The sequence below is a fragment of the Diorhabda carinulata genome, chromosome 5 (assembly GCF_026250575.1).
Source record: "Diorhabda carinulata isolate Delta chromosome 5, icDioCari1.1, whole genome shotgun sequence".
Classification (NCBI taxonomy): Eukaryota; Metazoa; Arthropoda; class Insecta; order Coleoptera; family Chrysomelidae; genus Diorhabda; species Diorhabda carinulata.
The window spans coordinates 12,144,661-12,163,793 of record NC_079464.1 but is presented as its reverse complement, the minus strand read 5'-3'; the positions used below and the strand labels follow the sequence as shown (position 1 = coordinate 12,163,793).

Below are 19,133 nucleotides of genomic sequence, written 5' to 3'. Positions count from 1 at the left end.
TTTTATTCTCTATAAAGAATTTCTTCGTTCCCGCCGGCCAAGTGGCAGTTTCTATTGCTTGCTAGTTGATCCAAAAAGTTGATATGGCAGCATTGTTGAATTGTTCCCTTATGTGACATGGCGTCAGATAGAAAAGTTTCTTCATAGAGGAATATAAGCGTTATTATTGTTTTTATGACATCATTTGGCAAAGCGGCTTATTGTAAAAGCCACAAGTATTTTCTAGAGATTTGCATTGATGGTAATGCATGCAAGGAAAACTCAGCGGATAAACGATGGGTAGGCATTACGATCTTTGGCTACAGAGTCAATGTAAAATTTTAACAAATTCTCATTACATTTTCAACTTTACTCTTCTGTATTTTATTAACATTTTGTTATTTTCTTGTGCAGGTACTTCGAGAAGCACCAAACCCATCCCTATCAGGTAAACAATTTGTAAAAATATAAGCATACTTACAATAGAATAATTGAATTGAATATTTTACTATTTTTCTGCAATAATCAATTCAATTACTAATTGTTGTATATTTTTTATTGGGGGATATCAGAATTTAAGAAAAAAACGTAAAAAACTGATAACTGAATTTGTTTATACTATTTATGAGATAAAAAAACTGTTTAGACTAAGAATACCCACCTAATGAGGTCATTACTATAGAAATAATTTATAAGTGATCCAGTAATTTTCAAAATAAAAGAAAACTAAATTGTTAGAAACTTGTCAAAACAATAATAAAAATGGCTGACATTAAGATCAGCTAATCTATCAAATTAAGTATAATTGTGTAAATGGATCTCTATTTAATTATCAAATTTTAGTTAATTTACCAGTAGAAAATCAGTTTGCATAAATTTATTATCTCATTGTGAAATTAATACAACAAAAATTTAACAAACATCAAATTTCAAATATTTTAAGTTTCAATGCTACTTCCCAAATTATAACAAATTATCATTAAAGACATTAGAAAAAAAATTTTGAAACCAAGATTTAGCAAAGCTGTAGTATAGAAAAAATACATATACAACATTTTTGTAGTTAATTACAATTTTCGTATTTGTACTTATATTACTTTTTAATAGGGTTTGCAAAGTAATTATATTATTAACCTTTGGCCGGGCGCTACATCGTTCCTTGGACGGCAGACAGGTGTTTTTGTTATTAGGAAATGTAAATTTTGGCTAAATTTTTGTGTTGAAGTTATTATTCTACCAGTTATTCATCCCCTATAACAACAGGGTAAAAGTAAAGTTCAGTCATTCAATGATCAGTGACTAAGAACCCAGAAATGATTATGGAGTTGATATTGTTGACAAATTATGCTCAGGTTACTTGGCAAAAAGAGTAGCAATAAGATTGCTGATGATTATTTTTTATCATATAATGAATGTAGTTGGGATCGATACACACATATTGTTCACTTCAGGATTATTAGTAGAAGCTCTTGGTAGAAGAAATATCTGGCTCAAAATTTGATGAGATGACAGTTGTGTATCAGGTCAGGCAAAAAATCTTCCCATTGATGTAAAAGCTCTCCTACCCCCTTATTATCAGAAAAGAGCTATTGAAGACTTGAAAGATATTGCTATAACTTCATTTGCAGAGCCCAATGAAAAGAGACTAAGAGGTTTGTGTAAGCAATACAAATTGAGAGAATCAAATACAAAATCATGTGAAAACTATTTAGTCAGTCGCTATGCCATCCCTTGGATTGTACACAGGAGTTTTCGTTATTACTAGAAAATGGAAGTTATTCTATCTGCTATTAATCCCCTACAATAAAGGGGTAAAAGTAAATCCCAATCATTCAATGATCAGTAAACAAGAACCCAGAAATGATTATTGAATTGATACTATTGACAAATTATGCCCAAGTTACTCATGGAAAAGAGTAACAAGAAGGTAGCCGACAGTAATTTTTTATCATATAATGAAGGTAGCTGAGGATTACTAGTAGAAGCCCCTGATAAAAGAAATATCTGACTCAAGATTTAATAAAAGCTATGAAAAAACTTCCCGTTGATGTGAAAGCTTTTCCAAGCCTATGTTATCAGTTTGTAATACATTGTGCAAAAAAATATGATCTTATTTTAAATAATTTTTTTTGTAAATTTATATTTTTTAATAATAGCAAATAAAATCAACTTTAAGAGTGAATTGGAAAGTGATTATAATAAAAGTTGTAAGACTTTCAGGATACGGCTGGCACCAGGTGAAAGGTTAATATTCCTATATACAAATTGAATTGAAAGGTATAAATTATATTTAAGAATGTTTTTCTACTATATATAATTTTTAGATTATTAAAAAACATGAGTTTCTCCTAGGAGAAATAAATTGAACACAGTAAATTGAATATTAGTATTATTATAACATAAGAATTAATACAATAATTATTATATTCTCAAGAGTTCCAAATACAGTTCATCAAAAAGTTATGGATCAAGTAATGATAGATATGAAAGAATCCGGGATTCGCCCAATGGGAATTACAGGTCGGATAGCCCTGATTCTCAATCACCCAGGGACCGAGATAGAACTTATCAATCCAAGAACTCCTATATACAGAAAATCCGTGAAAAGGAGAGAGAAAACAGAGACTATAAAATGTCCAGAGATAAGTATTCAGGTAAATTTTAATCTGTACATTCATATCTTGTATCTTAATTCTAATCATAGAGTTAAGAACTCTTAAGTTGAGCGCAAAATTTTCAACATTTACTGTGTTTGGCTATGTACATCTGGTGATTCTTAATTGTTCAATATCGTTTGGCAATCCACTTTATTTTGGCACTGTTTGCTTCATGTTGCTTACATGAATTTCTGAACACTCTGGGTAAAATCTCTGCTTTAAATCTTGAAAAAGATTGTTTTGACTTTTTACGTTTCATTTGGTGTTTGAAGCAGTGAATAGGATAAAAAATTCCCAATTTTAATTTGTCAATGACAGGTTTTTCAATAAAACTGATTTGTAAGATTCATTAAAATCCAATATTTATATTGTAAAGTGATGTGTGCCTTTAAATCCTTATTATCATCATTATTACTATTACTAGTGTTTTGAAAAGTCCAATGAACTAAGTACTAAATATTTTCAACTATTATAAATTATCTATTGACACAGGTGGTATGTTTTAGTGATTTTTTCAGCAATTTGATGCTCTTATATTGGGCACTCTAAGCCGGCATCGAGCCGATAAATTGAACCTCAAGTAAAATTTTTCTAAAATATTTGTAGCACATTTATAAAAAAATATTTAGAATCTATTTTATTTCCTGTTGTTATTTACTTGGAAATTAATCGTTATTAGATAATTATGTGCTTATATGTTTTTATTTTCAATTTACAGATAGCGCCCGGTCACCAAAGGATAAGCGTAGTAGAGAATCTGAACACAGGATAGGTTCTAATAGAAATGATGAAAAAAGTATCATGCATTCAATTAAGACTTCTCAAATATCATCTAGAGATAGAAAACCAATGCATAATAATTGTATAGATAAGGTAGGTATAAAAATATAATACTTAAAGCCTATTCAAACTTTGGGGTATCATTCTATTTTCAATTTAAAGAAATATAGCCAATTTCATTTTTCCGAACAACGTTTTTCAAGCCTTGTGGCGCCATGTTGAAGTCTACGTTGTGAATATGATATTTAAGTGTTTAAAGTGGTACACTCATTTCAAACGGCCGTCATTATGCCCCAAATTTACCTATCAGGACTAATTCTTTCTAAAATATGCGTTATTTACTCTACTTTCATCTGTTGTTGTTGCCTGCAAAAATCTATTTCCCAAAAACCCCACCCTCAATTACCGCGAATTTTGGGTATTTTTTTCAGGAACCCCTCTCCTACCTTTTTGCCAAATGGCAGAAAACCAAAATACCCCATTTGGGAAATACAACCCCACAACTTGGTTTTTGACATATCCAAGCCTTACATATGTTATGTATTTCTCTTTCAGCGATTATAATGTAGGTTTATCCGTAAAACTAACAACTCCATCATGAAAAAATACATGGGAAACATATATTATTCTATTTAGAAATATTTTTAGTGGCACTCAGATTATCCGACTAATAAAAATCGTCAGACGCTACTCCCCGAAAAAATCCAACTTTATTTCCAAAGCTTGTAATGATTTATATTTTTGATCATTTATTTTGCACATACATACAAAAAATGTATTCAAACACTTGTATAAATAAAATAATTTCCCATAAATTGTTTCAAAAAAAGAGCCTCCACCATTTTGTCTTCCAAACACTTACTAACATTTTACTACTCATTTATCTATTCCCACCTCTCATACCTGACAAAGCTTTCAAATGAGTTTTTGGTTTGCTTTATCTTCACCCTACATCAGGCTTATACCTCCAAAACGGAATTTTAAATGTGAAATCTGTATATATACAGCAAGAAACCGACTTCATACACAGATGTCGAAGGAGAGAGGTACACTCCACAATCTCCTTTAATGTGGTTGGGAATATTAACCATCACAGTGTCAGATCAGCAGATGATCTACAAACCACAACAGCAAGAATTACAATGGGCCAAAGGTCGATTGCATTTCAAGGACTAAGGTACTACAATCAGCTGTCAAGAGAGACTAGAACTCTTAGTGTGAACAGGTTTAAAGTAGAACTTCGGAAGCTGATTCAGCAAAACTTTTTTAAAAGCTTGTCATAAGAGGACATTGTACACTATTGTTTAAAAATGCTGTAACCAACTTCTTATTTAATTTCGATTTTAAGTCCCATATGTCACTACCTGTGCCCCGAGTACTATATGCTAAAAAATTGTGGATATTTTCGTTTTTGTAAATTTTTGTTTCAATAATGAAGGATTATTATTATTATTATATAATCAATATTTATAAATCTAGTGTTAATCAACCAGTTTGATACAAATATCATTGTTTATCTAACACTGTGATTTATTAAGCCCATAAATGGTGATTTTAGGAATATATTTTTTAGTTTTTTGAAACAAAACATCTTTTCTTCAAGGCAAATAAAAATTGAAAATTGGAACTGATAATTTGTAAAAAAAATGTTACCACTGTCATTGTAGTTTTAACAAAAAACAAGTGTTTGATAAAATTTTCTATGAAATTCGTGTATTATAGGTCATAGTCACTTTTAATAACTCTCAATCACCCACAAAAAGTGCGCATAGTTTATTCTTTTGACTTATTTCCCTTATACCACTTGTGTAGTAAAAACGCTATTTTTAGAGAGACGACAGAGATAGAGTGGCAAGAGTAGGGGATTGGTCCGAACATGTGAGTTCATCTGGAAAGAAGTATTATTACAATTGCAAAACTGAAGTATCTCAGTGGGAAAAGCCAAGAGAATGGATGGAACGAGAAAGGGATCGTGATCGATTTAGAACTAGAGATAGAGAATCTGATAGGAATTACAGTAGTTGTAGCCGTTCCACTATGAGTAAGACTTTTCAATTAAATACGTATATAATTCAATATATTATCAACTTGACTTGTATAGTCAAATATTAAAATTGCGGAGAGTGATTCATTTTTTCAATGATACATTTGGGGGTTTTATGGTAAAGGAGTCAAAGGCGTGCTAAAAAGTCTCTAGCTAAAAAACTGTAGCTTCCATTATTTTTCTGATTTTAGCACTCATAGCCATTAGTCCCATCTTTATCAAATGGAAAGGAATCTTAAACAATGAACAAGGTTTATAATTAATAGTAAATAAAATACAAGCTCAAATTCATCAAAATAATTTATTTGGAATTAACCTATCAATATTCCCTTCCTTGGTACTAATAACAGCTGGTTCGATGCTATCCCATTCTATTTTGAGCGCCGTTTTGAGGTCGGATTTTGTGACTGGTGCAAGCTTTAGAGCCTGAACTTTTCTATTTAAGTCCATCGCATCAATGCTCGATAGGAAAGTAAGAGAGATAAAAATCAAACAATAAACAATAGGTTTGAAAATAGCAGTTAAGATGTTTTATCACATATAGTATCATATAATCGGAACCAACCTGTATCCAAGAGAATAGTTAAAGTACTGCAAAGACTGCAATAGTACTTTCTGATGGAACTCAACGTATAGATAACAGAAGGGTTCGCGACAGCCTCCTAGAAAGATACAATGGACTGCATAAATAAGTAACCAATTTGGTTTGGGCCAATACAAAAGATCTAATTAGACCACTTTCGTAGATCTGGATATCTCTTTCGATGTCAATATTCTTTTTGTGGTTTCTTCTGTTTCTTGCTATCAACGTCATATCATCAACATAAGCCAAGCATTGATAATTTTTATTAAATATCATCCCCTCTCTGGTGATACTGGTTTTTCTTATTATGCCTTCCAAAGCTTGATTAAATAGTACCGATGACGAGGGGTCGCCTTGTCTTGATCATTGTTGTGTTTTGAAAGGTTCACTTTATTTTTTATTATATTTTACTATATTGGTTTTGTCCTTTAATGTCATCTTAACTAGTTGAATTAGTTTGTTTGGAATTTCTAATTCTTGTAGTATTTGGATTAACTTTTTTCTGTTCACACTATCATAAGTTCCTTTGAAATCAACAAAAAGGATCTGTGCTGGCATCTCATATTCATAATAGCCAGTAATCAGCTGTATTATAATAAAAATTGTTCCAGAAATAGTAAAACATATTATAATAGCACCAAGTATGGCGTTGATGTACTTGACGTCCAGTCAAAATAGTTTTATTGAAATTAACCATTAATATTCAGTGTTCTCTTCCTTGGTCCTAATAACAGCTTTCAATCTCTTTTTCATGGATCGATTATCTCTTTAGTCGATCTTGTTTGATGCTATTCCATTCTACTTTGAGCGCCGTTTTGAGGTCGGATTTTGTGATTGGTGCAAGATTTAGAGCCCGAACTTTTCTATTTAAGTCCATCCCATCAATGCTCGATAGGAAAGTAAGAGAGAAGTAGAAAGCTCTCTGAATCAATCCACACTGATGAATATGCATTGATATGTAATGAAGAAAGTTTCTAATGTTCCACAAAGGGAAATACCACCGTTTTGAGATGAAAATCAAACAATAAATAATAGGTGAAAATTCTGTAGCATAAGACAACTAAAACTAATTGATGTTGAATGAAACGAATTTGAAATTAATTGTAAATATTGATGTAGGGCATGAGAAACATTCCAACTCGCGAGCGGCAAATAGTGGTAGTAGCAGTACCAATATAAAGGAACACAGCCGAGAAAGCGCCACAAGTAGTCGACATTGGAGTAGTAGTAGCAGTAGAGATGATGGTGATACCTCCTCCAAAGATTCTTCGAGACTTTCTCAGAAGCTACCAGAAGAAAATATTCAGACTACTCAAGATATGGACATCTCGCCAGGAGACAGTACTCCAACATCAGAAGTTTCTTATTCAATTAGTACAACTCAACAGGTATATATCTATTAACTATTGATTTAGAATAGATCAATAGTTAATATCAATAATAATAACTTTATTTAGCACCAAGTTCATATTCTACTTTATATAACTTATAATACAGCTTCTGAAAACAGTTATGTAATCCATAAATAGATCCTAGGATAGCTTTTGACACTATATAATCTCAATATTGACTTTTCTAGTATATGTGTGGATCAAGAATGTCACTGTCATTTATAATAAATGAATAAGTAGAAGAATTATGAAATGGTAAAGAAATATTATTTGCAAGCTGTTATTTCGAATTTGGTTCATTGATGTGTTGATAAAATTCTCAAATAATTTATTCGCATAGTATACATTTCAATACAGAATTGGGTTAGTTCATATTTTATAGAGTTCTTGAATGAACTGGTATCTCTAATATATAAAATTCTCGTGTCACAGTTTTCGTTGCCATACTCCTCCGAAACGGCTTGACCGATTTTGATGAAATTTTTTGTGCTTATCCGGTATCTATGAGAATCGGCCAACATCTATTTTTCATCCCCTAAATGTTAGGGGTAGCCCACCCCTAAATTTTTATTTTTTAGACAAAATTTTTAATTTCTATTTTTTTATGATACAACATACAATCCTCAATTTTCACCCTTCTACGATCAACCCTTATTTTTTAATAGCCATTTTAGTAATTTAATCATTTTTCCTCTCCGGTCGAAAACTGATCAATCGTCATTTAATTAGTTAGAAATTACTAGGAAATTATTTATATGGCAAAACAACGTTTGCCGGGTCAGCTAGTTATGAATACTTATTCCTTCGTTTTTCATAAAGTCACTGACTTTTGTGGAGATCTCTCGCCCTTGACTAAGAATAATCAGTCCCTTCTTTCCAACTTTTTTTTTGAATCATTATAAATGGGTTCTAAAATGAGATTTGCTAATTTAATTCTACGGACAGACATATCAGCAATTTTTACTGACTTTTACATTTGCAAATTATTGCAAAAAGTTTCATCATTTGAAAACTGGAAATTATTTAATGTTGGTTTCTTACAAAAATTTTTGTGAAGTTTGGCTTCCTGGCGGGAAACCTTAAAATCTAATCCCTTAGATTTTTTTCGGACAGTGCGGTCGGAAGCATCAACGTTAGCATCCTGGAGTTGTGATTTTATCAAATTTGTGGTAGCAATTCTATTTTCTAGAAAAATTTTCTTCAAACATCACCTTGCGCCGTGAAATGAAAATCGGTTTTCTTTTCTTTTCGGGCTTAATTCTTCCACTGGCTCAATTTTCAGTTTTATGCGTAGTATACTTAGTAAATTTCTTCGCATTTACAAGGACCTTCGCTTCAGCTTTTTTACTTGTTGAATGATCTTCTCTATCCATAATGGAAATAAGCTAATTATTTTTTTGACAACTAACTGAATAGTATAAAACTGTCAAATAAACAATCACAGTCCATAAAGCCACAGAAACACGCCCATACCTAAGAGTTTAAATATACAATTACGGTATAAAAACTGTTAAGAAACAAAATTATTTAAAAAATTCGATTAATAATTTGGTCAGGAATCAAACGGTCATTAATTATTAGTTTTTTCAAATACTTTTCAGTTTCATTCTTGGGAAATAATGAATGGTTCATTAGGTATATGAGTCGTTCAGTAGTTGGTAAAGACTATATTTATTCAGAAAAATAAGTTATCAAGTAGATTGAAAAACTTCACATCACTACAGTTAGTGTCGGCATATTAAGGTCGATCGCCCATGATGGAACTGTTTTAAAACAAAATAAAACTTTTTAGTGCACAAGGTTTCGATTCATAATCAGTATTAAATCAGTTGGTGCAGCAGTGAAATGTAATTTTTCAATGTATTCAGACTCGGATGAGGAAGACGTCATTGATTATTATCAATACCGCAGACAACATAGAGTACTGAAAGAATATTGGATCCATCCATATCTTTGTCAATATGTGAACTCTAGACTGTTCATAGCATCACAAGAACTGTCTCAGACAGATAGAACGTTTATAGATTTTTTTATCGAATGTCGATAAAAAGCTGTTTTCCTACTTCTCCCACAAATTTGAGACACCTGCAACGCAACTGTGACCGCGAAATCATGGTCATATACAACCGATTGCAAACTAGTTTCATGTGCGGCTCCCCGCTGTTCTACGTTGCCGAGATTGCCAAACCGTTGCAAGTTCAACTTTCTTTCAAAACAGTTGCATCGTGTGCGGTTGGCCTAAGGTAACTGGCACCTTTTTCACTTGTAACTTTTCACTATCTCTTCGATCAATTAATGTACAAACATATATCTTTGAAATCATTTTTGTGTTTCAGATGAATGACCAATCAACAACCGTTGGGCCGGTACTTTTAGCTAACGCCCTACCAAAATTAATTTCACATCCAATCCACATCCCGTCAACTCCATTAGGAAGGACGGAGTTATCACCTCAACATACGCCAATCCCATCGACGCTAGCAATTTCCAATACGCCTGGACCACCAGTTACCCTAGGTTTGACTACTTCATTACCAAGAATGGTTTCTCAAAGCACGTCCACTTCAGAAAGTACAGAAAAGTTACTCCAAGGAGGTCAGCAGAGGCCTATAACTAGTACAGCTGTAACATCTGGTGATACTGGGGTACTGACTAGTCTTACTGTTGACATTAATCACTCTGGTAGTGTAGTCGAGGGTCCGCCAACGCCTACACATTCGGAGACGCCGGATTGTGCAAAGGGTAAGGTATAAGTATGTAAAATTTTGATCAACTCCTGAGAAACATGGCAAAAACTATCGATGTAATCAACATTTACCTGCTATTGGAACTTATTAGGGTATTTGAAAATTTAATATTTGTATCGGGTGTTTCAAAATGAATGACGTTTTAATGATTATAATATTTATTTCTTTTAACTTCCAGTTATAAATTAAATAAAGAACAATTCAGTCACCTCTAGATGATATGCGAGCATTTTTCAAACTTCTTGTTTCTCAATAATTGTTGCAATAACTGCTGTTAATGGTTTCTTAATTCGAGATGATCAGCTTATACACACTATCCTTTTTGAATTGTCTCAGGTAGAAATTCCTGGATCTAACGTGTCAAAATATACCCTTCTAGAAAATGTTCCACACAAACGACAGAAAAGTTATCACATCCAAGCCCTTCTGATACTTTGAAAACTTTAAAGTTGTACCACAGAGGCTTGATGCATTGCAAATGTCCAAGAATTGAAGAAAACATCATTTTTCTAACTGTCTCACTAGAGCTCGTTATAAATTTGTCTTGGCCGTATTGGTTCTTGTATTTTCTTCTCTTCAAACATGGCTAAAACCATCCTTAAAAAATCTGAGACATACCTTAGGACGAAATAACCAAAAATCAAAATCAAGCAGTAGAAGCAAGTGGAATCAAAATCGGTTCACCCTTTGCAACCTACTGTCCTCTCTCTTTTTACTTGAACCACGTCAATAAGGCATGAGAATTGTTCATTAGAATTCGCTTTTGCTACAAAGTGAGCAAATACGGCGCCCAACGTGCAAGTAGTTTACTCATGTATGATTTTTCAGTCAGTGTATGGCAAATGCACTCGTTTCATACACCTATAGCCTCTTCTATAAAACATAACACACTTAACCGACTTTATTATTGAACCTATGTTCTTCGAGCAACATTTTTAGTCTGAGAAAGATTTAAAAGTCTCAGAAGGCTACGTCGGTTATGTGCGGCGGCTGACTAAGCTATACAACTTGGTGCTTTGTTTAATATTGTTGTATAATCGATCAATCCGCTGGCGCATTATCGTGGTGATGTAGCCAATCACCACTTGTGCAAAGTTGTGCCCGTTTTACTCTGTAACGCAATTTTTTTAATACTTCAGCATAGTATTTTTCAGTAATTAAGTGACCAACTAAGTATCTTTTTGGTGCACAACACCTCGATAATCAAAGAAAAAAGTCAGCATTGTCTTTGCTTCGATTTTTCCTGTCTTTTTTTGGACAGAATACATTGAAATAGTTTTTGCCTCTTTTTTCACAATAACAGAATGCGATGAATGAAAAAAATACTGTATATAAACGTATGATATTCTCAACTTAATACGTCCAGTAAATAACTGCACACACCAGCAATTTCGTGATGACTCATTGGTGATGTGGAGGTCTGAGATACTTTTGGAACAATTCTCGTAACATCTTTCTACTCTGTCAAATTTTTTTTTAATTTATGATTATTTTAGCTGCAGTTGTACCTGTCAGTAGTCCCTCTGGAAGTTTACAAACTCTACAGGGTGTATCTAGTTCTTTGCAAGCCTTGCGACCGCAAGGACCTACAATTACACCTTCTTTAGCAAATCATTATAGAGATGATCTAGTGAATCATGTAAGGGGATGGCCAGCGGAACTGTTGGAAAAACAGGTAAGACTTTCATATAGAAACCACTTTTATAGAATTCAATTTTTTTAGTAATCAAAAATTTGTTCATAGTTCCCTTCATCAAACGATTACATATTATATACCTAATATTTTAGTTTGTTTAATCTGAACATAACTTTTGAAAGTTGAAAAGTTAAGTAGTGACTATGCGCGTCTCTTGTAACGGCACGATAATGGTTGCAGAGATTCTTCTGTTATCGATTACAATGAATTATCGCAGGATGCCCTGAAAATTTGAAAACATTTGAAAGTTTGTTACAAAGTACACTCGTGAACGAGAAAACCGACTCAAGTCACACACTTGCGGTCAAAAGTCTCTACCAAAAAATCTGCAGGTTCCATTCTCTCTCTGATTTTAGCACCTCAAATCCATTAATTTAGCTTTATAATAAGTAGTCTATGTTGTGTTGTTATTTTCTTTTTTTTATCAAACGAAAATTAATCTTATACAATGAAAAATGGTTATAATTAACAGTAAAAACTTACCACTCTCTTTGGAAAACGCAACCCCGTCTCTTAAGATATATTAATTTTATCATTTATCACATTAACTTTTAATCTCCGAGTTTATTCAATTTTAAGTCAAGCTTTGTAGATGTTCAGTGTATTTTCACTGTAATAATCAATTTAAATGAGATAACTTGAAAAAAAACAAATTTTGAGATTTAGAAATATTTTTCAAGCTTAAATTCGTCGAAATAAAAAATTTATTTGAAATTAACCTATCTATATTCAGTGTTTCATCCCCTGGCCCTAATAACAGCTTCCAATGGCTTTTCCATAGATTGAATAAGTTTATTTACTCGATCTTGTTCAATTCTTATCCATTCATTAGTAAGTGCCGTTTTAAGGTCGGATTTCGTGGCTGGTACAAGATTTCTAGCTCAAACTTTTCTCTTAAGTTCATCCCATCAATGCTCGAAGGGTATAAACTCCGGGCAACGCGCTGGCCAGTCCATAGCGGCAATTTTGACATACTCTAAATAATGCCGTATGGAACTTACAGTATATGGACAGGCATTGTTCTGCATTAGGATGAAGTTTTCACTGAAAAAATAGTAGAGAAATTTCTTCCATGTATTAGTTCTTCATTAATTCATCTGCCTCACCCTCAGTTTCAATAGAAAACAACTCGGCTTCCATTGTAATCCCCGCACAAACCATCCAGGAATCTCTTTCAAAAGTCACGTTTTATTGTATTATAACACTGCTCGATTCTTTCTCCAGGTCTACTGTAGACTCGTCCTCTTCTGTTTTCGTGTGAGAAGCGAATAGAGTCCCATTGTTCGTCTGTTCAATTAACGTGTTCTTTATCAAATCGTAGGAGGACTGTTCGGCGGGCTGAGTAGCTAGTCTTCGGCTCGTGGTTCATATTTCTCGAATGTGCACCTTTTTTTTGTGAAGCCGCGTTTTAGACGAAAGTTACCAGTTTCTTGATAACGATGATAAACTCTGGAAATAGCAGATTGATTAATGTTCGGTGCATTGGCTACTTGTCACTGACACTGGCCTTGTCGCAATAGTGTTACCGTTTGAGAAGCTTCATCATTTGTTGTATCCATTTTGAGGTAGAATTCTTGTTTGTTATTATCGGAGATGCATCTCCGTTGATGTTTGATAGCTTGCTGATAGTGGTGATTCAGGTAGATAACCTTTTATAAGAGTTAGTTGCCCTTAATTAGCATAATCATAAAGAAGCATAAAAAGGATGGTTTCCGATCATAATATATTGTTGAACTGTGAGAGCAAGAAACTTTACAGGATTTTATTTTGAAGCTAATATTATTAGCTTTAAGCTTTTTCTAAGAAAAATACAGTTTCATGATTGTGCTAGTGATTTGCAATTTCAGATGTGTTGTCTGAGTCGATTTTTCCCTCACGAATTCAGATGGTTCATTATTTGACAAGAAAAAATATTGTTAAAGTCAGTAAATAACTTAAAATTAAATTAATATTAATATAACTTAGAACGGTATTGGATATTGAGCCGTATTTTCGGTTAAAGAGTCGCGATATGCGATGTTTTTCGTGGATACTTGCTTTTATTATTGACGAAGACTCCCTGTTATCGACGACTGACTCGAATTTACTATTTTTCCTTATCTTTACCTTTACAAAGAGTAGGGTGGTGGTGCTTGGAAAAAAAGAAAGTTAGGTCGAGTGACAATTTTCTAAAATATGTCTTTACTTGGGAAAAACCAAGTAATAAGGTTATTAAATAATGGTTGCAAATGAGAAGTTCCGAGAAAGTTATTAAAAAGGCCCGAGCAGAAATAGTCATAAGTTTGAATTGAATAGATTCATGTTATACAATCTGTACAAATTCTTTAGAATGTGTTGACCACTAGACGGTAAAAAAAATGTTTACTTGAAATACTTCAGTTATGCGGGTATTATAAACTCGAATCATAAGTAGAAATTTCTAAAATAAAATTAAACTAAATATGAAACAATTTACAACAATTAAAATTTTTAACAATAACATATATTTTGTTTTGTTCAATATTAGAAATATGTTCTATTTGTTAGGCGCAAAAGCTGGCAGAGGAAGCACATATAATGGGCAGTATACAATGTTCCAAAGTTTCAGCAGAACTGAAATCTGCTAGGTCGATAGTTCGACTAACAGAAATCCAGGCTACTTTACAAGAACAGAGGTAAGAGTCAGTTCGCTTTTTTGTCGTTTTTACATATTTTATGATGTTCCTACTTAAACCTGTGTATGTGCCTCGTAGGCATTTCTGAAATTTCTTTCCTTTTAACCCATGTCTTTTTCAGGTTAGAAACAAAGTATTTTATCTGTACTTTGATTTAAAATACAATGGATTCACTCTTAGATAAGAGATAATATAAAATGTACCAGTAATGCTTGAAGAAATAGAATATTTCGAAAATCGCGAAAAATCTGATAGGTATTTCTTTTTAACCCTTCTTTATCTTCATATCAGTTATTATTAAAAAAACTCGTACTTAGGGCTATAAAATAATTTGAAAAATTGAGAATATTCAGTACAGTATTGTTTACTTAACACATAGAATGACTGTTAGGGCAAAATCTATGCAAGTTGCGAAATTCTAACTAGTCCCTAGAATCATTTTCTTACTATCCCAATTTCATTTTATCATCTGTTATCATTATATTCCCTCATGTAGAACTTTTTCTTATTTTCAACTTGTTTTACCGAATATGTAGCTATTAGAAACGTCTCACAAATTTCCATTGATCCAAATATGCTCTATTGCCTTTAACATACAACGGTATAATTGAAGTTTTGTGAAAAATCGTTTGTTTCATCATTCACTATTTCAAAACTGAGTTTTAACGCCTTATCATATTTATTACATTAACCCTGTTAACGATAAGCTCCGTATATCGATTTACAAACAGCAGTCCTTTATTATAACATTTATTAATTTAAATAGCAGCATACAAAAATCTGTATAAAATGATAACTGTCTTATTTAACGTCGTCGCTATAACAAATGTTTTTTTTTTAAAAATTAAACATACGATGGTAAAAAAATCTTATTGGCTAATTCTAATAAACCCAATAGTCAACATAATTCAAAAAATAATAAACTGTGGGTGAAAAAATATTGTAATCGATTATTATGAATTATTTTAATGTATTTTAATAGTTTTTTTTTATTTATATGTCAACACTAACAAAAAATTACCGTCCCATTATTGGGACATTGGCACAAGATAGGAAACAAACTTAATTCCCAGTCTTATTTATTTAATTTATTTGTGGAATACAAATATTATGAACTAACTTATTGAGTGTTAGAATGTTGAAAACATTTTTTCCCTCAAGCTGTACATCGTCTTTTTGTCGGAATAAGTTTTATCAGACGGATATTCTTATCAAAACGTACTTTTGAGCCTATTCACCTACCAACAATTTTTTTTCGTCGTGTATCTACGATTTAAATTGGTTCCAAGTAGTCACTACACATTTTGTAACTGTGCCTAAGTTCAACCGTGCCCACACACACACCTATTAACTAAAGAAATAGTAATACACAGCAGTCAATATTTCCCGCGGTATTGAAAAATTTAATGAAACTAACCTAAAAATTCTTTAAATAGGAGTTAGTAGTTTGGTGAGGTGATTGGGTGGATAAAAACAGGTTAAAAAATCCTTGATATAAATTATATTAGACACTCATAACTGTTAGTGTATATAAACTCCTGGACAAAATTAACGCACCACTTTAATTGATCCAAATATTTGCAATATAAACCCAAAATAAATTAAAGTTACATTGGAATAATAATGAATACCTACAATTTTTGGGCACCAATTTTGTAACCTTAATTTCTTCGACAGAAGACTCTTCCTAGGGAAGTGGAATTCGTTCTCAGTTAAAGTATATAAATATGCTGTCAGTTTGGTGGGTTGGTGTTGGGTTTTTTGAGCGGCTTCCAAGGAACCAAGCGATCAATTCTGATGTTTACTGAGAATAATTAATGAATCTGGATGAAGCAATCAAAGAAAATAGATCAAAATTGTAAAATCGGAAAGGTTTAGTCTTAATCTGTCACCATCTGATTACCATTAATTTCGAAGTTTGCAGAATTCTTTAAATAGTCCAACTTTCATAGTCCAACAAGGACCATATATAATTGAATAAAAACTTTGTTAAAAAAACATTTTATTTTATACTACCAAACCGAAATTACTTTGTCGTCAACCCAATAAATATTAAAGATAACTGGATTCCTAGAAATTGAAAGTGTATTGGTTGTTTTTTTATTGGGGTGAATCGGATTAATCCTTGGTTGAGCTCCCAACCTGGCATCTGTAGAACTGCAGAAAAAAAAATGAAATGAAGAAAGAAACGCGAACACGAATGGAAATTACTAAAGAATGAAGTAAAAGATGAAGGAATGAGTAAAAAGAATTGTATAAAAAGGAGCTTATGCTATAACATATAAAAACTGAATTTATATTTTTATAAAATATAATCAAACAGGAATCTGGTCTATTCTATTTGTTCTGTTCCCCAAATAAATAGAAAACACGTATTTATATGAAAACTATTATACAAAATTTGCTCAAATCATAAGAAAATCCAGAAAGATGACTGACATTTCTGTGAGCACAATAAAAAAAGGCAAAGAAAAACTTACCAGCGAATATAAATAATAAAATCCCCACGGATTTATTAAAAGTGTAGATAGGTAGAGGAAGAAGTCCAATACATTCTAAGGTTTAATTGAAGGTCTCGAATGAAGTGGGAGGTAGATAACAAACTAATTTCTCCAAAAACTTGATTTTTAAAACAAATAAATTAAAAGTAACTACTGTGCCACAATACGTATTCAAAATGTTTAAAAATAACGTTACAAGACGAATGGCATGTTACATCTTATTGTCGCAACAGTTTTCAAATGTTTTAAGGTACAAACATTGTTTTTTCCGGTATTTCTTTGGTAGCTTGTGCTGCTGTTTAATTTCAGGAGGAGTACAAGTTAATTCATTAACAGTCTTTTTTACCTACTTTTTTAACTTAATTATGTAACTAAATCGTCTTCAAATCGCAATGAAAACACCAAACAAAAACATTTCTGTTCAAATGTGAGTTTTGATTTCTAGCCCAATTAATATTTTTATAAAAAGTAAATAAACTTCAGCTTGCATTCCTGTGCTACTTGATCTTTACAAGAAACATTTTTTGCTTTAAATTTGACTAGTGCTGGAAAAAATATGCAAGACCTTATTCGCTCCTTATTCCGCTCGAGGTAAAAAAAATGATCTTGGTGCTTGGTCAATAATACTAGTCTTCAACATCTTTGTGCATAGTATCTGTGCTCTCTTTTAGCTTATTGAACATTGAATTTTTTTTTGGTAATTGGGTAGGATGAAAAAATACTATTAAATGATGAAGGAAAAATGTATATGCATTGTTAAATTTCCTAATTTGAATCAATGTATTTTTGAAATATGTATCTATGGTTCATATGAACGATTTTTGCATTTTCTTTGTTGAAATGGAACCAATTACAACGTTTGCTATAATTCAATTTCAAGAATGCAATTTTTAGTAAAATTTTATTAGCAGTATGAACAGTTTGTTTGCATGCTACTTGGACTGTACACGATTTAAGCGGAAATTCGATTTTTTAAATATTTTTCTTTAATATCTATATGATTTCTACTAAAATTGATTTTCCTTTTCAGAATATTATTTTTACGTCAGCAGATAAAGGAATTAGAAGAGTTAAAGTCACAAAATTCATTCATGTCGGATGATACTTAGTAGTCAAATATCACAAGATTTTAGTCATTTATGGTCAACTTCAGTGGATAAAATAATAATAATAAAAATTACTTATTTATATTTTGTCCCCTTTTTAAGTCAATCATTTTTTACCTTCAATTCTCTATTTCCAAAGGATGGTATGTAATTTATAAGTTTTCTGAGTCCTACTAGTTATGAAATGAAAAATGAATAATATAGAAAAGAACATTGTGATTGTTGAACAGTGGTTGAATTCACATATATACAGACAAATATCTCAAACCAGAAACTATCAATTTAGTATATATAAAGATTTTGTATATTTTTAGAAATATATGATTTTTAAAATAATTTTTCCAAAATTCTAATATTGTAATTGCATTTAATAGTATTGTAATTAATTTCTTTACAAATTTGGTTTTAACAAACCCCATCAGTACCTTTTGGTCTAATTTTTATTTAATCGTTTGTGTTGATTCAATCTTTTGATTTTGATTGTATTAAATACATTGTATTGTAAATACTTGTATACGTTTTATACAAATGAAAAGTCTCACTACGGCCCATAGTCCACAATTCAACTTTTCCTTATAGCTTAGAGCGGACTTATGAACCCTATGACGGATTAAATTTCAATACAACCCAAAGGACTGCATTTAAATGTCTTGATTCGTTATGCGTCCTTTAAACATTGTCTTGCGTTTGAGCACATTTTTTTTCATGACTCAATTTCCTATTTTTATTCGACCGACGTAGATTTTTTGAAATAATTTTGATTCTAATATTTTTCTATATTGCTTATATTTGGTTTTGACAAAAGAAGTGTTACTTAAAACCGTACATTATTTTTTAATAATATCCCTTGGGTTGAGGTTAATAAATATAGAACAATGTTTAGTGTAATGGCGGAGCGCCGCAACGCATAAGAATGTAAAACATTGAATCCAGGACCGGTTAATGAATCTTGATAAAACCTTCTTGTCATTCTTGATTACAATAATTGAGAACAA

At 31.8% G+C, this 19,133-nt stretch overlaps 1 protein-coding gene across 1 annotated transcript; it reads left to right on the top strand.

Annotated features, from left to right (window-relative positions):
* Window positions 1–88: 88 nt before the first annotated feature.
* On the top strand, window positions 89–18,648 carry LOC130893861 (WW domain-containing adapter protein with coiled-coil homolog). Its single transcript, XM_057800280.1, has 10 exons — window positions 89–279; window positions 394–427; window positions 2,414–2,633; window positions 3,355–3,509; window positions 5,247–5,457; window positions 7,163–7,431; window positions 9,771–10,176; window positions 11,678–11,856; window positions 14,404–14,531; window positions 18,063–18,648. The coding sequence occupies exons 1-10, from the start codon at window positions 239–241 to the stop codon at window positions 18,139–18,141; spliced, it is 1,722 nt and encodes a 573-aa protein (XP_057656263.1). The 5' UTR covers window positions 89–238; the 3' UTR covers window positions 18,142–18,648.
* The last annotated feature ends 485 nt before the right edge of the window (window positions 18,649–19,133 follow it).